The sequence below is a fragment of the Nerophis lumbriciformis genome, linkage group LG24 (assembly GCF_033978685.3).
Source record: "Nerophis lumbriciformis linkage group LG24, RoL_Nlum_v2.1, whole genome shotgun sequence".
Classification (NCBI taxonomy): domain Eukaryota; kingdom Metazoa; phylum Chordata; class Actinopteri; order Syngnathiformes; family Syngnathidae; genus Nerophis; species Nerophis lumbriciformis.
Window position 1 is genome coordinate 5,198,280 of NC_084571.2, and position 26,721 is coordinate 5,225,000.

Consider the following 26,721-nt stretch of genomic DNA (forward strand, 5'->3'; position numbering starts at 1 on the left):
TAGTAATCCGTGTGCGGATGGAGAGATTGCGTCTTTTCATGAACCGGATCCTTGTCGCTTAGTAGGAGCCATTTTGTGGTCTTTACAGATGTAAACACACAAAGGAAATGAAACGTACGGTAATATCCGCGCGCTTTTTCTTCTTCTACGCGGGCGGGTGGTTGCTTACAGTAGAAGAAGAAGCGCTTCCTGTTCTATGGGGGCGGGTGCTTACCTTGGCGGTTGCTTGCGTAGAAGAAGAAGCGCTTCCTGTTCTACCGGGAAAAAAGATGGCGGCTGTTTACCGTAGTTGCGAGATCGAAACTTTATGAAAATGAATCGTAATATTAATCCATATATAAAGCGCACCAGGTTATAAGGCGCACTGTCAGCTTTTGAGAAAATTTGTGGTTTTTAGGTGCACCTTATAGTGCGGAAAATACGGTAATTGTTAAAAAAATAATAATGAATAAAATCAATGGGCTTATGAATTATTGATTTATTTAAGGTTACAATTACTTCACATCAAAAATCTACTTGGAATTTTTTTGCGGGGGTAATTTTGCATATTTTTGTTTTTGCCATAAAACAGGATTTTCCTTGACAAAAGGGGATACATTTTTTTTTACTATATATCAACAAATAGACGTGAAGTTTATCTAGAGGTTTAAGCATTGAATAATACAAAATAATAATATGATTCGTTTTCAACATTTTTATGACAGACACTTGCAGGACTCGGGGAAAAAAATCTATATATTCTACTGGTTTTGAAAATGAAAAATACCAAAATGGCTGGGTGGGAAATGTTTGGACACTTATATAGACGGTGATATCATGTCGGTTCCATCTTTTAACCCCTGCCATCACCAGTGGTCAAACACACAAAGTGTGCGTCCTCCTGTGTAACTCCCCGCCCTACTTGCTTCCTGCCGTGGAGAGCGTTAGCTACACCGGCTGCACCGCAGACAACCTTGTGAAAATCATCAGGGATGTGAGTTGCCGTTAAGTGACTTTTGCACAGGTCTTGATGTTTTATTCTCTCAGTGTGTTATTTTCATTGCTTTCAGAGAGGAATCCACTTCTCGGTGGTGGCGCCGCGTAAACTGCCCGCGTTGAGAGCTTTGTTTGAGCGGGCCTCTCCTGTCGCGGGCGCCATCGAACCCCACCCAGACTATAGTCAAGACCCCTTCCACATGGTGCTGGTCAGGGGCATTTCACTCCCTGGTAAGTCTGCTTTTTATGTTGATGACTACAAAGGTCCTGAGTTCAATTCCGGGCTCGGGATCTTTCTGTGTGGAGTTTGCATGTTCTCCCCGTGACTGCGTGGGTTCCCTCCGGGTACTCCGGCTTCCTCCCACCTCTAAAGACATGCACCTGGGGATAGGTTGATTGGCAACACTAAATGGTCCCTAGAGTGTGAATGTTGTCTGTCTATCTGTGTTGGCCCTGCGATGAGGTGGCGACTTGTCTAGGGTGTACCCCGCCTACCGCCCGAATGCAGCTGAGATAGGCTCCGGGACCCCCCAGGACCCCGAAAGGGACAAGCGGTAGAAAATGGATGGATGAACTAGAACAAAGATTTTAGAATACATTTTTATTGTAATCTAATTCAAATTACCGTATTTTTCGGATTATAAATCGCAGTTTTTTTCATAGTTTGGCCGTGGGTGCGACATATACTCCGGAGCGACTTATGTGTGAAATTATTAACACATTACCATAAACTATCAAATAATATTATTTATCTAATTCACGGAAGAGACAAAGCAAATGTCAGCAATCGTCACACACACGTCAACCAATAAGAATTCGGCAGGGGAGGGTCATGGCAGAAATGCATTGTGGGTCATGGGATGCCTACTGCTATAAGCTATATGCTACTGCCGTAGCTATTAAAATGGATAATTTCAAAGAAAAATGAAAGGGCTGAACAAAAATGGCACCGAAAAGGAAATCATATACTGCAGATTACAAGCTGGACGTAGTGAAATATGCAGCAGAAAACGGCGATCGAGCAGCAGAAAGAAAGGACGCTAGCGGCGCATACCAGGAGCGACGAGGAAGAAAATTTCATCGGATTTAGCGATCAGGAGTGATAGATTGTTTGGTAAACGTATAGCATGTTCTATATGTTATAGTTATTTGAATGACTCTTACCATAATATGTTACGTTAACATACCAGGCACATTCTCAGTTGGTTATTTATGCCTCATATAACGTACACTTATTCAGCCTGTTGTTCACTATTCTTTATTTATTTAAAATTTCCTTTCAAATGTCTATTCTTGGTGTTGGATTTTATCAAATAAATTTCCCCCAAAAATGCGACTTATACTCGAGTACGACGTATATATATTTTTTTCCTTCTTTATTATGCATTTTCGGCCAGTGCGACGTATACTCCGGAGCGATTTATAATCCGAAAAATACGATATATCATCCTTTGATTAAACATGGTTAAAAGCACACATTTGCCCACTTAAAAGGCCTGATTAATAACATAGATCAGTGGTTCTCAAACTTTTTTCACCAAGTACCAGTTTAGAAAACACTTAACTCTCCAAGTACCCACCATAATGACCAGCATAAAATTCAGTAGCACAGTAGGCCTAGGTATTCATTAAAAAAGAGGTAGACGTTTTATTTGACAAGTATATTTAATATTTTCGGCCACTGTAACATTACACACAATGCACAAACATCAACAATGATACACCGTATACAGTACATATTTACAGACTTTTTTGGCGTACCACTAGATGGAGCCTGCATACCACAGTTTGAGGTAGATAATTTAGTCACACACATTTAAACCTCAGGGAACAAAGGCTGACTTATTTGTACCTTCAGTATATATTTTTTGTCTTACTCCATTATACATGATTTTTCAAAAGTGGGGTTTTTTTTCATGTTCAATTTTAAATGTCCAATATTTCACAGCTGTACAATAATACCCCAAAGCCAAACAGGGCATATACGTTTTAAATTTTTCAGAGGGCATAAAACATTTTTCATTCATATTTTTATTCTTATTTTTGCTTGAATCTTTCAATCAACTTCAGCTCTAAACAAAATTACCAAACATGTAATGTTTTTATTTTATTTTATCTCGTGCTGTCAAATGATACAATATGTTTAATTTGATTAATCACACTTTTGACTTTGGATTAATCACGCTTCATCACAGGTTATTACTTGCTTGTACAATTTAGAGTAACTTATTTGGACACAAATGCAATTTAATTGTAAGAATGTCATAAAAGAACGTCTTTTTAATGTTTGATTTTGATAATTTTTTTGATGAAAACTTTTATCTTAAGTCCAGTCAGGGTGTATTTTGGATTGAAATGTGCCAGTGGCTTTATATGGATGACTATATCCATCAAACTTTATTTTATTTTTTGTTATATTTTATTATTATATTTTATATTATTATTAGTTATACGTATGTATTTATTTTTATTCATACGTTTACCTGATCACTGACCGCATAACAACGGTAAAAGAGCTTGTAAAGTCAAAATAAATTGCATGATTAATCTGTATATATACATCCATCCATCCATTTTCTACCGCTTATTCCCTTTGGGGTCGCGGGGGGCGCTGGAGCCTATCTCAGCTACAATCGGGCGGAAGGCGGGGTACACCCTGGACAAGTCGCCACCTCATCGCAGGGCCAACACAGATAGACAGACAACATTCACACTCACATCCACACACTAGGGCCAATTTAGTGTTGCCAATCAACTTATCCCCAGGTGCATGTCTTTGGAGGTGGGAGGAAGCCGGAGTACCCGGAGGGAACCCACGCAGTCACGGGGAGAACATGCAAACTCCACACAGAAAGATCCCGAGCCCGGGATTGAACCCAAGACTACTCAGGACCTTCGTATTGTGAGGCAGATGCACTAACCCCTCTGCCACCGTGAAGCCTGTATATATACATGATTAATGCAAACATTTTTTTGTGATTAATGTCATGAGTTCACTCGCTAATTTTGACAGCCCTAATTTTAACCCTTTGAAGGCGTTCAGTTCAAATTATGTCATAGTTTTAATGAGTAAACATTTGCATATCATTAGTTGTTGAATTAATTTTAACCTGTGACATTATCTACGGGTGGCGGGGGCTCTCCCTTAGAGATAGGGTGAGAAGCTCTGTCATCCGGGGGGAGCTCAAAGTAAAGCCGCTGCTCCTCCACATTGAGAGGAGCCAGATGAGGTGGTTCGGGCATCTGGTCAGGATGCCACCCGAGCGCCTCCCTAGGGAGGTGTTTAGGGCACGTCCGACCAGTAGGAGGCCACGGGGAAGACCCAGGACACGTTGGGAAGACTATGTCTCCCGGCTGGCCTGGGAACGCCTCGGGATCCCCCGGGAGGAGCTGGACGAAGTGGCTGGGGAGAGGGAAGTCTGGGCTTCCCTGCTTAGGCTGCTGCCCCCGCGACCCGACCTCGGATAAGCGGAAGAAGATGGATGGATGGATGGATGACATTATCTAATCAAAAGGCATTCAAAAAGTTAAAAAAAATTTTTTTGAAGATTATTAAAATGGAATGTCACCAGTGGGTTGAATAGTTATTGTTTTACAAAAATGTACATATATCTGGTATTTAGAAATAAGTTGAATGACTGTTATCAATCAATTAATTAATCAATCAATCAATGTTTATTTATGTAGCTCTTGATCACAAATGCCTCAAAGGGCTTCCTTCACAAACCACAACGACATTCTCACCTCTATATGTGGCTCTATATCAGGAAAAACAAGCAAGATGTCTCACTCCGTAGTGTATTTAATAAACCTTAATTCATGTCAGAGATATAAAAAGTGTTTTTAAGTATCATTTGTGAGCTTCGACTTCATACTCCATAAGAAAACAGCCCTATATGGGGGTGGGGGAGGACATTTTGCTAGAAGAAGTGCATGTAAAATGTCAAATAATGAATGACAGGGTGCTTCAAATGAAATTGTATTGCAAACGTATTCCTAACCCCTTTCTGCTCTGTCTCAGATAAGAAGATAATGGCAAATTTCCCCACGTACTCCCACTTACTCCGTGATGTGCAGCGTTAGTGTTGGTTTTTTAAGACACTCGTTATGTAACGTGTTGAGCAATTTATTAATTTTTTTGTACAAAACATTAAATCAAATTTAGAATAAAAAAAAGAATAAATATTTTACATGAAGATACTTCTCAGGTGCCCTGATAGTAATGGTACTCCATGTATTACTTAGGGCATTCTGCTTTTCTTTTTCTTTTTTGGTGAAGAATGATGTATGTTTGCATCCTAACCACGTCTCACACTTGTCTTCCAGTGTCCTCGGGCGTAGGTCCTGGGCCTTTGAAGCCGGTCCTCCCTCCTCAGCCGCTGACGGTCAATCAGCCTCTCATTGGCGGCCCGCAGCCCACCCCCCCCATGGGCGCGGCTCATCCTTACCAGGTAGCGGGGGCGGCAGGAGCGACGCCAGTTTTAATTCCTGCCGTCTGCCCTTGGCTCCGGTTCAGGCGGACGGTGTTTGTTGTTCGGCCGAAAGGTTTCTCACTCAGCATTGTCTTCCTTTTCATCTGCTCGCTGACAGAATCCACCCACCATGACTGCTGCTCAGGTGGCTGCACAGATGGTTGTGGAGGCAGCCAAAGGCCAGAAGAACCGATGTGAGTTGCCAGCTCAGTGTGTTTGTGTGTGTGTACTGTTGTGTTAGCCAAGTGTCTACTTGCTTTGTCGGCACACTGTCTTATTGTTGTCTTGCTGTTCTCTTTTGCATATATGCTATTTAGAGGATGTTGCACACAAGAGCATTAGTAAAAAATACAAAACAACGCTCAAGCTCGGGCTGGGCGATATATCGATATGCGCGATACATCGCGGGTTTGTCTCTGTGCGATATAGAAAATGACTATAGCGTGATATCGAGTATACGTTCTCACGCAGTTGCTTTTAGCTGCGGGCATTACACTACAGGCTCTTTCTACTCTTTCCTGTCTCTCCTCACAGACAGCAAGCGCACCTTCTTACATACGTCACATACTGTCACGTCATACGTCACATACGTATACGCCCTCTCGGAGCAGAGAGGTAGCAGCATGGCTAACGTTAGCTGTGATGCTAGCGGTAATACGAGCGAAAGAAGGTGCGAATCTGGTAACAAATGAAGGAAGAATTATTTCCCCCAAAAAACAGCAGGGGGTCCATCGTTTGGCACTGGTTTGGCTTCAAGCGGGAATATGTCGAACAGACAACCGTAATTTGTCAAGTGTGGAGCAAAAGCGTTGCTATAAAAAGTAGCATTACTGCTAATATGTAGCATCATTTGAAAAGTCCCCTGCTAGTGAATGAAGAGTGCTCACTCCAATCTAATCCACTTTATTTATATAGCACATTTAAACAACAAAAATGTTTCCAAAGTGCTGCACAACAATATTAAAAACAATATTTACGTACTCCGCATGTCAACATCTCTTTTCGGTGCCACACGTCCACACCATCAAAATGCAGAGGCAAACATTTCCAGATCAACACCGTATGAAAAAAATAGCGATTTTTTTTTAGTTGTAACTTCCTTCTGTGCATGAAAGTTTTAAAGTAGCATATATTAATGCAGTATGAAGAACAATGTTTTAATGTAGACACATAGAATCATCATACCGCTGTGATTATATGCATCAAGAGTTAATTCAAGGCTAAGGCAAAAATATCGAGATATATATCGTGTATCGCGATATGGCCTTAAAATATCGCGATATTTAAAAAAGGCCATATCGCCCAGCCCTAGCTCAAGCAGATTTTTTTTGAAAAAACCAAACACCCTTTGAAGGTAAAAATCATAAACTAGATAACGGTCCCCTCTTGTCTGTTAGAACAATATTACATTTCATGTGATTGCTGTATGTGCGCAAGCTGCAGAAACCTGCGAGCCGCTGATATGTGCAAGCCGGACTGAAATGTTAACGTTAGCATGTGTCAAATACCAAGTTATATGACTCTAAGATGTATGGCTGTAAAACCAACTAGCATGGCAAAATCTAGCTTATGTTACATACCAAGTTATATGACGGAAGTGTATGGTGGCAAAATTGGCTAAAACAGTTAGCACGCTAATGTTAGCATGCTACCATGTTAAGGTTAGCATGCTAACAGTTAGTATATGCCAAGCACCAAGTCTTATGACTCTGGGATAAACAGTGGCAAAATTGGCTAAAAATGTAAGGATGCTAATGTTAGCATTCGAGCATGCTATTAGTCAGCATAAGTCTAGTACCATGTCATATGACCCAGGAGTAAACGGTTGCAAAATTAGTGCTAAAAGTTGGCATTCTATAACAGTTAGCATGTGTCACGTACCAAGTTATATGACTATGAGGTGTACGGCGGAAAAATGTGCTAAAATGCATGCTAACAGCGTAAGTCAAGTATAAGTAAGTTACATGACTCGGTTGCAAAATTAGGCCAAAAAGTTAAAGTACCAATGATTGTCACACACACTAGGTGTGGTGAGATTATCCTCTGCATTTGACCCATCACCCTCACCCCCTGGGAGGTGAGGGGAGCAATGAGCAGCAGCGGTGGCCACGCCCGGGAATCATTTTTGGTGATTTAAACCCCAATTCCAACCCTTGATGCTGAGTACCAAACAGGGAGGTAATGGGTCCCATTTTTATAGTCTTTGGTATGACTCGGCCGAGGTTTAAACTCACGACCTACCGATCTCAGGGCGGACACTCTAACCACTAGGCCACTAAAGAAAACTGAGGAAGAAGGCGGACAAAAAAACGACGGAATGAATAAATAGATGATTAGAACCTTATATGAATGCTGTAAAGCAGTGGTTCTCAAACTGTTTTCACCAAGTACCATCTCAGACAAACTTGCCTCTTCAAGAACCATCATAATGACCAACATTCAAATACAGTAGCATTGTAGGCCAAAGTATTCACTAAGAACAAGGCAGAGGTTTTTAATTTAGCAAGTATATTTAAAATTTTTTGCCACTTTAACATTACACATAGTTTGAACAGTAACACTGTGTTAGCATATAAGAGAATAAAATATTGTACTTTAATAAAGTGATTATATTGGCTTATCACTAGATAGAGCAGTGGTTCTTAACCTTATTGGAGGTGTAATGATAGTGTTTGACCACATGATGGTAGTAAGAGTCTACAAATGACTAGGAACCAATATATAGTACGTGTCAGGTAGGACTCTTGAGAGAGGTACGCACGAGTGTTGAAGTAGCGTTTGTAATATGCGATCGTGATTAAAAGACAGTTCTACAAGTCATCCAACGATGTGTTATTTAAAACAATAACATAACATGGTACCAGGAGTGAACGAAAATTGAAGTGGTGTATTGTGAAAAGCGACATGGATTTGAAGCCACCTGAAAAGCTGAAGCTAAGTGGAAATGTCGACAGCAATTGGCGCACCTTCAAGCAGCAGTTCCAGCTGTACATGGCGGCCATGGCACTGCAGGATAAGCCGGAAGCAAGGAAGGTAGCGTTATTGCTTACAATAGCAGGCCCACATGCCATTGAAGTTTACAACACTTTTGTGTTTGACAATCCAGATGAAAAAAACAAGTTGGATGTTGTCATTGAAAAGTTTGATGCTCATTGCTCTCCCAAAAAGAATGAGACATATGAGAGATATGTGTTCCGTTCAAGAGTGCAAGCTCATGGAGAAAGTTTTGACAGTTTTGTGACTGATTTGAGGCTGAAAGCACAAACTTGCAACTTTGCTACACTGAAGGACTCTATGATAAGGGACCAGATTGTATGTGGCATAGAAGACAATAAAGTCAGAGAAAGACTGTTGAGAGAGACAGAATTGTCGTTGGAGATTGCCATTCAAATTTGTCATGCAGCAGAATTGTCACAGATGCACGTCAAGACGTTTGGTGAAATGGCGTCCACCGCAGCCATCAGCGTGGGAGGTAATGTGTCGTTCACGAACGATTCGTTCGAACGAACGAATCTTTTGAGTGAACGTACTGAACCGAATCACTTCATGAACTGATTCGTTCCTTTCTCAGTTCAGTTGAGCTCCGCCGCGACCATGCCGGTATGAGTGTAGGGCAAAGTGTAGGGCAGGCTGTTTTGAGAAGATTTAAAATAAAAATAATAACTAATGTATGTACATATACATAGGCTATTATTTATCTTGATTTTTATATTATTTAAGCTATTTATTTTCTTTTTTATTGCATATTTAAGTTGATATTTCCATTTTTATATTTTTAAATGTAAGCTACAGAAATTTTAGTTTTAATGTTGGCTTTTCTGGCACTTGGTTTAGTATTTGTTTTGTTTTATTTAAGGTAGCCTATTTATTTTCTTTTTGTTTGCACATTTAAGTTAATATTTTCTTTGTTATATTTTTAAACGTAGGCTACAGAACATTTAGTTTTTATGTTGGCATTTCTGGCTCTTAATTTATTTGTTTTATTTTGAAGGTATTTATTTTCTTTTTGTTTGCATATTTAAGTTTACATTTTCTTTGCTACAGAACATTTAGTTTTTATGTTGGCATTTGTTAAGGGTTTCTTAATTTAATATTTGTTTTTGCACTAAACAAACGAGGCCTATTTATTTAACTGTTGATTGCAAGCATTTTAGTAGGCTATAACTATTTTTTTTATTTCCCACTTTTATTTATTTCTTATTTTCATTTCAGTGCAATAAAACATATTTAACAACAGGATTCGCGAACCTACTGACACAGAGAACTGACTGTGTCGCGGAGAAGGACGTCACATTGAGGCTCTCGTTCAGTCACTGTGCGTGTCGTTCATTGGGTGCTGAGGGCTTGTGTCGTTCGCGAACTGACACACACCGAGATCTGCCGCTGGGGAATCTGTTACTGACTGACTCAGGATTCGCCGACCTGCCCACAGAACTGCTGCTGCAGAAGTGATTCGGTGAACGAATTTTTTGAACGAATCAATTTAAGGAACGGATTCTAGTGATTCAGTACAGTCAAAAGAACTGCCGATCCCATCACTAGTGGGAGGTGACAACGTGCATGTCGTGTCAAGGGGATGGAAGTCGCAGCCTGCACAGCAGAAGAGTGACGTCATGTTCCAATGCAAGCGCTGTGGATCGCAGCACAAGCCAAAGCAGTGTCCAGCATTTGGTAAGCAGTGTACATCATCGACATTGCTGTGTGGGGAAGAACAGCAAAAGAACACAACAAAAGGCTGACCAAAGTGTTGGAAAGAGTACAACAATATGGACTCAAATTAAACAAAAAGAAGTGTCAGTTTGGAGTGTCAGAGATAATTTTTCTGGGAGACAAGCTCAGTGCACATGGCGTTCAACCTGATGATGAAAAAATACACGCCATACAAAGAATGCCGAGTCCCACAGACAAGACAGGTGTACAGCGTATATTGGGCGTGGTCAACTATATTGGCAAGTTCATCCCAAACCTTGCTGTGAAAACATCCTGCATTTGTGAACTCCTTCACAATGACACATAGTTCAAGTGGACGTCCAGGCACGAGAATGAGTGGCAGAGACTGAAGGAAACACTCTCTACTGCACCTGTGCTGACGTTCTTCGACCCTACAAAGAAAACAAAGGTGTCAACAGATGCTTCAAAAGATGGACGGGGTGGAGTTTTACTACAGGCTGATGATGAACACTGGAAACCAGTAGCCTATGCATCACGATCCATGACACAGGCTGAATGTAGGTATGCTCAAATAGAAAAGGAATGTCTAGGGTTAGCATATGGCCTGCAGAGCTTCCACAACTATGTTTGTGGTCTCCCTACCTTCACTGTAGAAACAGACCATCGCCCACTAGTTTCCATCATCAAGAAAAACTTGAATGACAGTCTTGGGTTCAATCCCGGGCTCGGGATCTTTCTGTGTGGAGTTTGCATGTTCTCCCCGTGACTGCGTGGGTTCCCTCCGGGTACTCCGGCTTCCTCCCACCTCCAAAGACATGCACCTGGGGATAAGTTGATTGGCAACACTAAATTGGCCCTAGTGTGTGGATGTGAGTGTGAATGTTGTCTGTCTATCTGTGTTGGCCCTGCGATGAGGTGGCGACTTGTCCAGGGTGTACCCCGCCTTCCGCCCGATTGTAGCTGAGATAGGCTCCAGCGCCCCCCGCGACCCCAAAGGGAATAAGCGGTAGAAAATGGATGGATGGATGGACATGACACCACGAATACAACGTTTCATGATGAAGATGCAGCCATATGATTTTCAGCTCATCTATACACCTGGAAAGCACTTGATACTGGCTGATGCACTCTCAAGAGCACCCATGGAAAACAGCGTCAGTGCTACTGAAGAGGATGTACAAAACCATGTAAATATGGTGTCAGCTGCACTTCCAGTGTCAGACATAAAATCACAACAAATCGCTGAGGAAACGGCAAAAGATGAAGAGTTGCAGCGTGTTATTACCAACATGCAGAATGGATGGCCTCCACGTTCCAGCCCACAGTTCTTCCATGTTAGGGGTGAACTAAGTGTTGTGGATGGACTTTTACTGAAGCGAAACCGAATAGTCATTCCACAAACATTGAGGCAGGATATACTACAAAGAATCCATGAATGTCATCTAGGGATTGAAAAGTGCAAGAGACGAGCACGCGACACTGTATACTGGCCTGGAATCAACAAAGACATTGACAACATGATTGGCAGATGTTCAACATGTCAAAAATACAGAAACAAACAAACCAAAGAACCCATGATATTGCCTGAAGTTCTTACTGCACCATGGCAGAAAGTGGGAATGGACTTGTTTTATTTGAAGGGCAAAGAGTATGTTGTTGTAATTGACTACTATTCTAATTTCCCTGAAATGGCTTTGCTATCAAGCACATCATCAAAGTGTGTGATCACGCATGTCAAATCTATATTTGCTGGACATGGTATACCGCATACTGTGGTAAGTGACAATGGACCATGTTTCAACAGTAAAGAGTGGCAGCAATTTGCAAAACACTATGATTTCAGACACGTGACGTCAAGCCCTCTGTACGCACAGTCAAATGGAAAGGCTGACAAAGGAGTACATATTCTCAAACAACTTTTGAAGAAAGCAGTGGATAGTAACTCTGATCCATACCGAGCACTACTTAGCTACAGAGCAACACCTTGAGTGTGGCTTGTCACCCTCTGAACTACTGATGAACAGAAAGCTTCGTACTACACTACCAAGTATGTCCACACCAACGCAGAGTCAAAAAGTACAATGGAAGCTAAAGCAACAAAAGCTAAAGCAGAAGTCGTTTTATGACAAAGCAGCCAAATCGCTCCCCACCACTATCACCAAGTGACACAGTGAGAATTGAAGGTCCTGATGGTTGGAAAACCAAAGCTACTGTTCTTCAAGAAACATCACCACGATCATATACTGTGAGGAGTGAAGAAGGACAGATACTACGTCGCAATCGTCGCAGTTTGCTGAGGGTTCCAGAGACCGTTCCAAACCAAGCAACAGCTGAGTCCAAGGTTTCATCTACACCTACTGACTGAAACAATGCCAATGCAGCACATGAATGAAGATGTGACTGACGATCCTGAACCTGTGTTGAGAAGATCCACAAGGCAGATCAAGAAACCTGTGAATGATGACTACGTGTATTATTGAACTCATATAATATCAAACTGATTGACAAGCTAAAGAGTTAATGTTTTTAAAAATGTCAAATTTAAGACAAAGTTATGTTTTTTTTATTGGTGCATAAAATTAACCGTGCATGAACATCACCTTGTTCAAAGAACAAAGCAACACATGAACTCACAAGAAATTACACACCTGCAAATCAGATGGAAAATTAGAGGGAACATTGTTTGGGGGTATCCATAATACGCCGATAGGGAGAAGTTTTTATTTACACGATGAGTTGGGTGTGGCTTGAGCTTCGCGGCGGAGGCTCCGCCGAACCCCTAGGGTTCGATCGAACCCAGGTTAAGAACCACTGAGATAGAGCCTGCGTACCAGTAGTGGTACACTTACCATAGTTTGAGAGTCACTGCTGTAAAGCATTGACACAATAAAAAAATTACTTTTTGGTGTAGAATTGTGTGTGAATGTCAAAAAAGATGACACAATTACAGCGCCATGCTGGATGTAGTGGTTTACTGCAACGTTTAATGCTGGTCTGTAACGTTGTCTTTGCTCTCTGCTGCTTGCCGACCAACTGACTTCACCTCCAGTTTCAGGGATGGGCAGTCAGGTGCCGCCGTTCGCCGGCCAACAGTCCATCCCCTCTCTGTCGGGTGTGAAGCTGAGCCAGCCCAACATCTCCACCGTCACCACGGCCATTCAGCAGCAGCAGGTCCCTCCCAACCAGCAGCAAGCGGTGCCTCCGCCTGGGCAGCCCACGCCCAATCAGCAGCCTCCGCCGCCCCCTCAGCAGCAGCCTGCGCCCAACCAGCCCACGCCGCAGTCGGGACAACCCAACATGGTACATGTGATTTACTTTCTAAGGCAGGGCTGTCCAAACCTTTTCCACTGAGGGCCGCATACTGAAAAATTAAAACATCCGGGGGCCATTTTGATCATTTTAAAACCAACATACATTTAAAAAAAAAATTTTTTATGGTAAAAACACAAAATATGCATTACCTTTTGCCCCCCAATTTGTTTTTAAAGTACAATATTTGATGTGAAGTCCATTGATTTTAATTAATTATTATTTTTGACCGATGACAGTTTTCATATTCTGTAAACCTGTAAAATATGGTTAGCGTTCATACGGTTTTTAAATGTCTTTACCATCTTTTTCAGCCGGGTGTGTCGGCGCCAACAGGAAACCCAAATGCAATGGGACAGCAAGGCATGGCCAACAAGATTGTGGCGTGGAGCGGCGTGCTGGAGTGGCAGGAGGTAAGACTCTCACGTTCTTCTTGTACTTTTTTCCATCTGTGTGAAATCACGACATCCCATGTCAGGGTTTCCCCTAACATTTTATTACATCTTAGCTTTGTGTTAAAGCTGACAAAACAAATGAGGAATAAATACTTGTCAGTATCGATGAAATAATTTTATCTGAACAAGATAGGTTGATTGCCCATCCATCCATCCATTTTCTACCGCTTATTCCCTTTGGGGTCGCGGGGGGCGCTGGAGCCTATCTCAGCTACAATCGGGCGGAAGGCGGGGTACACCCTGGACAAGTCGCCACCTCATCGCAGGGCCAACACAGACAGACAGACAACATTCACACTCACATCCACACACTAGGGCCAATTTTAGTGTTGCCAATCAACTTATCCCCAGGTGCATGTCTTTGGAAGTGGGAGGAAGCCGGAGTACCCGGAGGGAACCCACGCAGTCACGGGGAGAACATGCAAACTCCACACAGAAAGATCCCGAGCCCGGGATTGAACCCAAGACTACTCAGGACCTTCGTATTGTGAGGCAGATGCACTAGGTTGATTGGCAACACTAAATTGGCCCTTGTGTGTGAATGTGAGTGTGAATGTTGTCTATCTGTGTTGGCCCTGCGATGAGGTGGCGACTTGTCCAGGGTGTACCCCGCCTTCTGCCCGAATGCAGCTGAGATAGGCTCCACCACCCCCCGTGACCCCGAACGGGACAAATGGTAGAAAATGGATGGATGGAAAATGATGAGGGCTAAAAACAAACAAACATGGAGTCAAACTTTGCACTTGTAGATCAGCAATATGGCCTACAATCTATATATACAGTGTCCTGTATAAAGATATATATCACGATATACTATGTGATAGGACAATAATATAATTATTTCAAAACTAGTTACAAATGCTCCTAATTTAGTTGCTGATGATAAAAATAAGGGATTGAATTTATACAACACTTTTCTAGTGAATCAAATCAAATTTATTTATTTTACTTATTTATAAAGCACTTTTCGTACACAGGCAATTGGCAAACACAAAGTGCTCACAACAAAATAGAAGAATAAAACACACACACACAGCACTATTGACAACAACAAAGCAAAAACAAAACATTGCATGGCACTGAGGATTTGAAGAAAAACGCCACCTTGAATAATTAATGCCATCCAAAAAAAATAGTATAAAACATATGATAAAATAAATTGAGAGATTAATACTACTAATATTAACAACAGAATAGAAAACAACACAGTAAATAATAAAAACATTATAGTCTCAAAGTGTGTTGCATCATTTGACTTCACAGTCACATTTAGTGGTAAGAAATTGTCATTTCTAGTTATGATAAATGGGTTATACTTGTATAGCGCTTTTCTACCTTCAAGGTACTCAAAGCGCTTTGACAGTATTTCCACATTCATCCATTCACACACACATTCACACACTGATGGCGGGAGCTGCCATGCAAGGCGCTAACCAGTAGCCATCAGGAGCAAGGGTGAAGTGTCTTGCCCAAGGACACAACGGACGTGACTAGGATGGTAGAAGGTGGGGATTGAACACCAGTAACCAGCAACCCTCCGATTGCTGGCACGGCCACTCTACCAACTTCGCCACGCCGTCCTAGTTATCAAAACTATTATTAATCTACGGTACATGTTCATTTAATGTTAATATCTTATTACTTTCTGTTGTAACATGTTCTATATACACTTTTGTTCAAATGTAATAATCACTTATTCTTCTTCTGTTTGGATACTTTACGTTAGTTTTGGGTGATACTACAAATTTGGGTATCCATCCAATATCAAGTAGTTACAGTGCCAGTATCAATCATACCAATGCTGATACTTTGACATTTTCAACACTTACATTTTGAATACAATTGTAATCAGACAGAGACACAGGATGGCGGTGTAACAATATATTAAATATTCAAATAATATCCTTCTATCTACTGGTATAAAACATTTGGGTTTTGCCATACAGTCCTCCTGTGTCCAGGGGCCTTTTTTCCTGAGTTTGTAGACAATAACAAAAGCGACAAAACATTTTTAGTAATAAATAATATTGGTCTAATCAATGTAGTATCAACCATCTTATACTATGCTTGGTATCGTTACTGTCGATATTTCTATTGAACCGTATGTTTACATTGTAGAGCTTTGCGCTTCGCATGGCTTCTTGTAGGGATGTAACAATAAAAATGATAACCCCGATGTAACTCCGGGCGGTTAGTATTCACAACACTTTAATAAACTCATGGACTGACTGGCGCCAGCTCGCTTAAATTGCTCGAGACAAAAGAAACATTAACACATTTCCACATTAGGAAATAACATACCCTAATCTAAACTTTTTTAAAGAAATGACAGTCTAAGCAACTTACTTATTCAACTGTGAACATTGAACCTACAAGCTGTGGTCGTTCTATATTTGGAGAAATACCAGATGGAAGTGTTTCTACGGTGCGTTCAAGGACCTCTGAACAAAGTAGGATGCCCGCCAGAAATAATAAATAGTAGATTTTGTTTTTTACGCACTTTACATTGAAATAAATGTTAAAGTGCTACAGTACAAACAAATATTTAAAAAAAAACTTAGCCATTAAAACAGATACAATACTGAATCACTATCAGTGAAGAATAAGAAACAAAAAACATGCAAAATAGTGGCTTTTCTAAGAGAGTCTGTATTTTTTTTAGGTATTTAAAAAAAAAAAACTTTGTTAAACGATTACAGTAATAATTGTTGCATTGTTGCAATAATGGTAACTGCGATCATTTTGGTCACAATAACCATGCTATGAAATGTTCATATTGTTACATCCCCATCTTCCTGTATCCTCCAGCGATAATGATACTTGTAAGAAACATGCTTTATTTTCCGCCATAGTGGCGAGAATTACTGATTTCGAAACGGCTTTGCACTGTGGAGGGACATTAGTCGCTACATTGCTTAGAGGACGCGTTGGTTCGCTTGTCGCTGCCAAAATTGCAGACACAGCTAGAATGTGTCATCAACATGCATTATCACAATATGGCTATAGTATTAAAATCTCTATCATCGGCCAACTTTATATAAGACATTTTCCACTGAGGGCCACAGACTGATAAATCAAAGGACGCGGGGCCCATTTTGGTAGTTTTCACTTTCAAAATCAGTACAACATATCCATTTTTTTCAAAGAACTACAATATGCAATTTTGGTAGAAATTTCTTGTGAATGCTGGAGAGCCAAAGCCCAACAGGTAGCACGCTGCCCAGATGGCACCAAGGAACAAATATATGAGCAAAATGAGCTATAATATCTAGCATGCTTACAGTACTATGCCAACAATTGCATGTTACGGCTAACATTAGTGAAATACCAAAATATATGACACTGAGGTGTATACCTGCTAGATTAACTAAAAACAATGTTTCAAATGCTAGCCTGCTAATGTTAGCATGCATCAATTACCAAATTAGCTAAATAACAAACAGCAAGCATACTAACTTTAGCATGCTCGCATATATCATTTGCAAGTAATAAAATATTTGACGCTGAGGTCTATAAATATAAAAGTGGCAAAACAAGTTTTAACGAACGATTGTGCTTAAAAATTAGCTACCAGCCGCACTTTGGACACCCCTGATTTATATCGTCTGAATCACGCAACCCTATTTGCACCCCTTGTTGACAGCGTATTTAGACAAAATAAAGCCATCTCAAGTATTTCTCATCTTTGTTGTAATGTAGACATGCCAATAATCAGCTGTCATCGGTTATCAATATTCTTGAATTAATTGCTCATCATTTTTTCTGCTGTACCGATTGGCCTTTCTCAAGGTCAGATCGATTGTTGGTTGATATGTGCTGAGCCAGCACCTGTCCGACGCCACGGCCCCAAAAGATGTCTCCTGCTTCGTGCGTCTCCTCATCGGTGATGCTAAAAAGAAATTGAAACTTATTTTGAAAATGTTCATGCCCTCAAATAAACGAGCGTGCACGCTCAGCGCAGCGGTCGCCGTGACGATGGCGGGCCAGCGTGATTGCTCATTGATCCCGTATTGACGCCCTAAAGACGAATGGCGTTGGCCCGTCTCCCAGTGGGGCAGGAGCACCGACGGGTTTGGAGAGATGTCATCATGACATTTTTCAAAAGGACAAAAAGTCTTTAAAATCCATCTGCTTATTGCTTTGAATTCACGGGAAGTTCCTCGACTGTTGGGAATTTCTCTTTCTAGATTTTTATCCACCGTCGCTCCATGTCCAATGTTTACCACAAACAAATTTGTGGCGGCGGGGCCGTGGTCCCACAAAATATAATTTGCATAAATATCAACAAATGTTATATATTTAGTATGGTTGAAGACAAATCTGTGTTATTAGTATCAAATTATGATTTTCTTTTTACATTACCGTATATTGTTTTGCTGTGTTTTCCAATTGTTGCTGCTTATTTACTATTACTACTACCGGTACTATTGCTATTAATACTCCATCCATCCATCCATCTTTTTTCGGCTTATCTGAAGTCGAATCGCGGGGGCAGCAGCCTAAGCAGGGAAGCCCAGACTTCCCTCTTTTTCCTCTTTCGTCTCTTATTAATACTAATTACTACAATGTAACACAGGCTGAATTTTGTACGCCCATGGTTTATGTACATATGTTATTATTGTGTGAATGCTCCAAAGCATTCACACATGCTTTTCTACACCAAAAGTCATCTATTTATTAAATGTCTTCTTCTTCTTCTCCAGATTTTGGGGCGCTCTACCTTCCACATTTTTCACCCGATTCAAACCGTTCCAACTTCAAACTGTTCAGCCTATTCGGAAATTGCAGGCCTGCCCTTGACAAATTCCCAGATTTCCAGGTTTTCCTGGGCATTTTTCCCATTCAGAATGAATTGGCCATTTTTCAAGCTTTCACCATTTCCACATTTTTCAACCGATTCAAACCATTCCACCTTCAACACATTCCACATGTATTGGACATTTAAACTATAATTTTTCCAAGTTAAAAAAAATTCCAGAATTTTCCATAATTCCTGGTTTCCCAAAGCCCTATTTCCACCCTTTTTTCTGGCGACAACTCCTCCCGCATTGTTCTATGTATTTCAACTGTTCCACCGTCAAAACATTCCTCTTAATTAGGACACAAAACAAAGTTGTTTTTTGAACTGGAAAAATTCCTGGTTTTCCCGAAATTCCAAGATTTCCATAATACCATTTCTCGATTCAACATGTTACTATTTCAACATTTCTCGACCGATTTTAAAAATTCCAACACCAACCATTTCTACCCATTAAGAACATTCAAAATCTTTAGCATTTTCAAAAAAAATCCCTCTTTTCCCGAAATTCCCACACTTCCATGAAATTCCCATTGAAATGAATGGGACATTTTTCTAAGTTCCAAACCAAATTCCGGTTTTCCTGGAAATTCAAACCATTCCAACTATTCTTACATTCATACCACGTTCTATCAGCATTTCAGTTCAACTTCAGCATTGGAGCATTCACACGCAATTCCTTCAGGAATGGCCTCTTCCAGTTAATTAATACTATTCTGCTTTCCCTTAATGTTAGAATTTGGTTTTGCAGATAGGTACATTTTAATTAGAGATGGAAAAGTTCCAACTTGAGGTTGTTTATTGATATTCTCCACAGTGACATTACTGTAATAGTAAGCACACAAATGAAAGTACATAGACACATGAAGTGCTCATACATGTAGGAATAAACTAAAAAAAAAACAATACAAGATAAAGAATAGCTCTTATATGTATAGCTTAATGCTAACATACAATGGACAAGCCCATTGACAGGCTAACAAATATTAGCATGGCAATCTTTTCTTTCCCGTATTGCAACAAACGCAACTTTTTTTAAACTTCTAGTAAAAATGAATGTGTGGGAAACACTAGTGTCATCAGACATTAGGAAAGCTGCCCATCCAGGGAGGAGAGCAATGTAGCCTCAAAAGTGACAGGATTTGATTTATTTTTTCTTTGTTGCTTTTAGACATGGCTGCACGGTGTCCAAGTGGTTAGCATTTTGGCCTTGCAGTGAGGTGATCAGGGTTTCAAATCTCCGTTTGGGTATTTCTGTGTGGTGTTTGTATGTTCTCCCACGTTCCAAAAATTCTCCATTACTGTTAGTTGTTTGTGTGAATGTGATTGGGTTTAGCTATAAATAGCAATATTTGCAACACATTTCCATTAACTCAAAGAGACTCCTCCTCTTGACTTCCCGTTGTCATCTGTACCACAGCCTGTTGAGGCAACAGACTGCCGCAATCAGTCTGAGAAAACACAAACACTCACATGAAGAACACGCAAACTCCACACAGATTCCAATCCTCCATCTCCTGACTGTGAGGCCAACATGCTAACCACTGTGACGCCGTGTGGCCATTGCAAACACAAACAAATGTTGCACATTTCCAAATATGTAAGATGTGTTTTTGTATCCTGAAAATGAAATTAACCGAGCTCTCACGCAGACAAAAGAAAAAAACGTGTTGGGATGTACTTAAATTAATTATCCCGAGAAATCTTTCACCTCGTGAAGCCGAGACTTTGCAGATCAGAGAGGGTGTGGAAAATTCCACCACATCTCAAATGTTGTTAATCAGGGGTGCCCAAACTTTTTCACACTTAGGACCATAGACTGACAACTCAAAGAATGTTGGGGCCAATTTGGTAGTTTTCACCTTCAAAACCAGTACAATATACTGTATAGATATTTTTCTAAAAACTAGAAAATGCAAATTTGATAGAAATTTGAGTGAATGCTGAAGAGCCAACACCGATCTGAAATGCTAACAGTTAGCACGCTTGCCATATAGTGTCAAGAAATAAAAATATGTGCTAAAAAAAGCTAGCATGCTAAATAGGGTTGGGAATCGAAAACCTTCCCAGTGTATCAATTCCTTGGAATCGCTTGCCATTTTGCCGAGCGGTTCTCTTATCTATCCTTCCGGGTGGGGATGACGTCATTACGCAACGTGCGTAGTGACATTGCCAACATGGCGTGTTCCCGGGCGGAAAAAGCGCACCGAAGTTTGCTGACATTTTGCTACAAAAGACCGCAACAGCGCTACTTTTAATAATTCCAAGGTTGCTATTTCATCAAGAGGAGGACATACAAGGAACATGGTGAAACATTTGAACATACAGCATGCCATGAATGTCGCGTTTATTATCCCGGGCCACAGCAGTCATCTGACGTAAATACAACAGGTACTAATACCGCTGATAATGTTAGCGATGTTACCTGTTAAATTGAATTGAATGATATATTCTTACTGGTTTGGAGGCGGGCAGTAACGGGTCCAGTTCACGTCTGCCGCGAGTTTTCACTGACTCGCCCAGTCAGGAAGAATGTCACTGAGCATTGACTAAGTTTGTGGTCAAAAGCTTGCAACAATTTGCCACATAGATGCTCCTTCAGCAGATGAACGCGCAATTGTCGTCAGAGAAAGATTGCATGTTTTCCTCCAACCACATTTCGCTCAGTCATCATATTATACAGGTGAAACTCATATAATTAGAATATCGTGTAAAAGTCCATTGATGTCAGCAATTCAACTTCAAATGTGAAACTAATATGTGATATTAACTCATTACATGCAAAGTGACGTATGTCAAACCACGAGGTGGGAATCTTCGGGCACCTCACGATTCGATTACGTTTCAGGAGCTACGATTTGATAAAAAATCGATTATTAATGCCTCTTGAATTTATGTACAGTATTTTGATGCAGTTTTACATTTCTTTTCGTTTCCCTAAATAAGCGTTTATCACTTACAACTTTTAAAAACAGTGCATTTGTAGTAAGAAACAGTTTAATTAATGCCCGACACATCCATCCATCCATCCATTTTCTACCGCTTATTCCCTATGGGGTCGCGGGGGGCGCTGGAGCCTATCTCAGCTACAATCAGGCGTTAATAATTCAATGGAAATGTTTGCAAAACTGAAACATAAGTGCCCGATAGTAAAGGAGCTGGTTGGATCACTTGGTGATGTGGCTCGCTGCAGTAAGCCACATTTTAGAACTGTCTGCATTACTTTATTTACAATAAATAAATCGATTATCGATTATTGACGTTTACTAATCTATTTTATAATCGACCATGTCCGAATTATGATGCATCTAAAAATCTATTTTTTATTTACCCCACCTCTAGTCAAGTCTCTATTTATTTTAACTTACAGTTTAAAACAAAAAACACTACATTTTCTGAGATTTTCAATTTAAGGTTTTCATAAGCTGTAAACAATAAACTTCAACATTATATCAAAAGAAGGTTTGAAATATCTCATGTTGCATGTTATGAGCCTATGTCATTATCTTAGTTTCACCTTGTAAATCCAAACAAACCTTTGCACTGTATTTTTTTGGGTAGATGACTAAGATTTTTAAAAGTTTTAAAAATGTTGTGAAATGTTACATATGTAATTTTTACATTTTATTTTGTTAAATTTTACAGATTTTTTTTTTTTTAATCTTAAAAAGTATTTTTCTATGCCATGTTCCACCTAAAATCTCACTGTTGGCTTTGTAAGGTCATGTTAGCTCTTAACTCAAGAAAATTGATGCTAATCCATCTATTTGTTATCTTTTTTTTCCAAATAAGAATCGATAAGAGAACCGATAAAGAACCGAAACGTGAAGCGGAATCGAAAGTGAATAGAATAGAATAGAATATATCTTTATTGTCATTGTACATTGTACAATGAAATTGTAAGCAAAACTAATTTAGTGCAAATTCATAATAACACATAAAAACATGAGAACATAGATAAATAGATAAAAATACATAAAAATACCAAGCACACAGCTCACATGCACAGTCATTATTGTCTTGTGTTCAGCGACACTATTGCTCTTGGGTAAAAAGTGTTCTTAAATCAGTTTGTCCGGCATTTTATTGTCCTGTATCTCCTGCCCGAGGGCAGCAGTTCAAAAAGTTTATGTCCATGTGAGATGGGTCCCTTATGATGTTTTGGGCCTTTTTGAGGCACCTGGCACTCTACAAAAAAGTGGAATCGGAACCGGAAAAATCTCATCAACTCCCATCAGTACTATGCTATCAATAGCATGCTTACAGTTAGCATTACTAAAATACCAAACTTAAAACAGTAGGGTGTATACAAGTTAAAGTAGCTTAAAAAAGTTGGCGTGCTAATTTTAGCTCGTTAAAATGCTAACTGTATCATGTGTCATGTACCACTGAGGTATGTACCTGGAAAAATTGGTTTAAAATGCAAGTAAGTTAATGTTGCATCTAGTACCAAAATGTGACTGAGGTACACTTACAAAAAGAGCTAAAAAAACTAGTGTACTAACTAGGGATGTCCCGATCCGATATTTGGATCGGATCGGCTGCCGATATTTGCGTATCGGCAAGGCATAGGAAAATGCCGATCCGTGTTTTCCAACGCACCGATTTAAATAATACATTCCACTTTTCTGCTGCTCCGTAATTTCTGTTCCGCATTTTCCAGCACACCTTCAACACATCCACACGTCTGTGAATTCTCACGCAGTTGCTTTTAGCTGCTGGCATTACACGACAGGCTCTTCTCACTCTTTCCTGTGTCTCCCTCTCACAGACAGCAAGTGCACCTTCTTACACACGTCACATACTGTCACGACATACGTCACATACTGTCACGTCATACGTCACATACGTATACGTCCTCCCCGAGCAGAGAGGTAGCAGCATGGCCAACGTTAGCTGTGATGCTAGCTCAGCCGTGCGAGCAACGCTCCCTCTAAGGTGCTCGCCTGTGCAATTGCGCACTGTTTAAGCGTCCTCTGCGCATAGCAAATCTATTCCACGCACAAAATCAAATAAAAAAATAAGCGCATAACAATTTTCGACACACGGACACGACAGAGAAAACAGTTTTCGTCATCATTGTTCAAATATTGTGACGTCTGTCGAGACGCTTATCTCCATTCGGTGCCACTCGTCCACACCATCAAAATGCTGAGGCAAAAATTTCCACATCAACACCGTATGAAAAAATTTGTGATTTTTTTAGTTGTGATTTCCTTCTCTGCATGAAAGTTTAAAAGTAGCATATATTAATGCAGTATGAAGAAGAATGATTTAATGTAGACATGCAAGCCTTGAAAGAAAATTTGGAAAATCAAGACTACATTTCCTGCAAATGGGTGCATTTCTACCCTATATTTTAACTTTAGATTTATTCTCATATCAAACTCTTTTGGCTGTCTTTTTGACACTTACATCCGGCGCCCCCCTCCACACCCTGGATTATAAATAATGTAAATAATTCAATGTGATTATCTTTTTTGATGACTGTATTATGATGATAGTATATATCTGATAGTATATATCTGTATCATGAATCAATTTAAGTGGACCCCGACTTAAACAAGTTGAAAAACTTATTCGGGTGTTACCATTTAGTGGTCAATTGTACGGAATATGTACTTCACTGTGCAACCTACTAATAAAAGTCTCAATCAATCAATCAAAACACATAGAATCATCATACTGCTGTGATTATATGCATCAAGTGTTCATTTAAGGCTAAGGCAAAATATCGAGATATATATTGTGTATCGCAATATGGCCTTAAAATATCGCAATATTAAAAAAAGGCCATATCGCCCAGCCCTAGTTCAATGATGCCCTGTTTGTCATGTATAATTTTGTCTATTTTGTGTTTATCCTTGAATAAACAGGTCAGTTTCTTGTTACCAACCATTGTGTATTATTCAAACTCTCCTAATTCAGCTGGCTAGTTGTTATCAAGAGTACTAAAACCCTTTTCAACATGATTCTGACAACTAAGTAGGCTAAATAACTTTAAACTTTAATACATGCTCGGATAGGCCAGTATCGGTCAGTGTAGTTATCGGTCAGTATCGGTATCAGTTCGGAAATACAAAAACAATATCGGTATCGGATCGGAAGTGCAAAAACCTGGATCGGGACATCCCTAGTACTAACATTAGCATGCTGAAAGGTATCATTCATGAAGTAACAAAATATTTGAAGCTGAGATGTATACCTGCAAACTTAGCAAAAAAGCTACCATGTTAATAATAGAATGCAAATTATTGTGTCGTGGGCCTTTAAAAAATAGCTACGGGCCGCAAACGGCCCCCGGACCGCACTTTCCTCCTCCTGACTTTGCTGCTCCTGTGTTTCCCCACAGAAACCCAAAGCTTCCTCCATGGACTCTGCCACCAACCTAACGCGCTCGCTGCCATGTCAAGTCCAAGTCAACCAAGGAGAAAACCTGTGAGTGGCGAACTCTCCACTAATGTAACTTGTGTTCACGTGCATTTGCTGACATTGTTGTGTGCTTCCAAACAGAAACACGGACCAGTGGCCTCAGAAGCTCATTATGCAGCTCATCCCCCAGCAGCTTCTGGTGAGTGGTCACTTTGAAGAGGTCTTTAACATGTACCCTGCCTGAACCCGCTACACACCTCAAGTCCAGCACATACAGAAAGGTTGCGTGACCCGCTTGTTTATTAATCGCTTTTCGGATTTGATTTGTATGTTAAACTTGTTAAATCCACTTCAGTGTGGGTTAAGATATGCTAGGCTGTTTGCACTTTTGGTACTTACTGTAGTGCTAGCTTTCTAGGTGCCACCATGCTAACTGTTAGCATAATAGCCTTATAGCTATTTCACCTGTGTCCAATCGCAAATAAGTACATTGCTCGATGTAGGGACACTATAGAGATAGTTTGGCACTTTTGGTACTTAATGCTATCTTTCTAGGTCAGGGGTGTCAAACTCATTTTAGCTCAAAGGCCGCATGGAGGAAAATCTATTCCCACGTGGGCCGGGTGGGTAAAATCATGGCATAATAACTTATAATTAGAGATGTCCGATAATATCGGCCGATAAATGCTTTAAATTGTAATATCCGAAATTATGGGTATCGGTGTCAAAAAGTAAAATGAATGACTTTTTAAAACGCAGCTGTACGGAGCGGTACATATCCGGTAAAACACGGACGTAGGGCATACTTGCCAACCCTCACGATTTTCCCGGGAGACTCCCGGATTTCAGTGCCCCTCCCAAAAATCTCCCGGGGCAACCATTCTCCCGAATTTCTCCCGATTTCCACCCGGATAACAATAGTGCCTTAATGGCACTGCCTTTAGCGACCTCTACAACCTGTCGTCACGTCCGCTTTTCCTCCATACAAACAGTGTGCCGGCCTAGTCACATAATATATGCGGCTTTTACACACACACAAGCGAATGCAAGGCATACTTGATCAACAGCCATACAGGTCACACTGAGGGTCGCCGTATAAACAACTTTAACACTGTTACAAATATGCGCCACACTGTGAACCCACACCAAACAAGAATGACAAACACATTTCGAGAGAAAATCCGCACCGTAACACAACATAAACACAACAGAACAAATACCCAGAACCTCTTCCAGCACGAACTCTTCCGGAACGCTACAATATACACCCCCGCTACCACCAAACACACAGAAGGCAATTTTCACAGAACTATATCAATGTGTAGTATCTCATGCAGCAGTTTAAGTAGGGTTACCAATTGTTTATTTTACTCTTGTTTGTTTTACGTGTGCCTCTTGCTTGGTATAATTGCTCGCCCCGATATATAAACTACTTGCTTGCCTAACACAATTGCTATTGCGACATACAGTGGACACATTTAGAACAGCAGTTTCTTTAATTTAAAAATGCAACTCAATTTTACACTTGGCAAACTCATCACGCGGGCTGGATTGGACCTGTTCGGCTGTATGTTTGACGTCCCTTTTCTAGGTCTTACCATGCTAACTGTTAACATAATAGCATTTTAGCTATTTCACCTGTATCCAAACACAAATATGTACATGGCTT

At 40.4% G+C, this 26,721-nt stretch overlaps 1 protein-coding gene across 2 annotated transcripts in view; it reads left to right on the forward strand.

Moving 5' to 3' along the window:
- Positions 1–26,721, forward strand: part of med25 (mediator complex subunit 25) — a 45,641-nt gene that overhangs the window by 6,280 nt on the left and 12,640 nt on the right. For both annotated transcript variants that reach the window (XM_061981391.1, XM_061981392.1), the window contains exons 6-13: positions 853–973; positions 1,050–1,206; positions 5,302–5,426; positions 5,566–5,641; positions 13,168–13,418; positions 13,742–13,840; positions 25,033–25,118; positions 25,194–25,251. In XM_061981391.1, the coding sequence (XP_061837375.1) occupies positions 853–973; positions 1,050–1,206; positions 5,302–5,426; positions 5,566–5,641; positions 13,168–13,418; positions 13,742–13,840; positions 25,033–25,118; positions 25,194–25,251 (973 nt within the window). The remainder of the gene's footprint in view (positions 1–852; positions 974–1,049; positions 1,207–5,301; positions 5,427–5,565; positions 5,642–13,167; positions 13,419–13,741; positions 13,841–25,032; positions 25,119–25,193; positions 25,252–26,721) is intronic.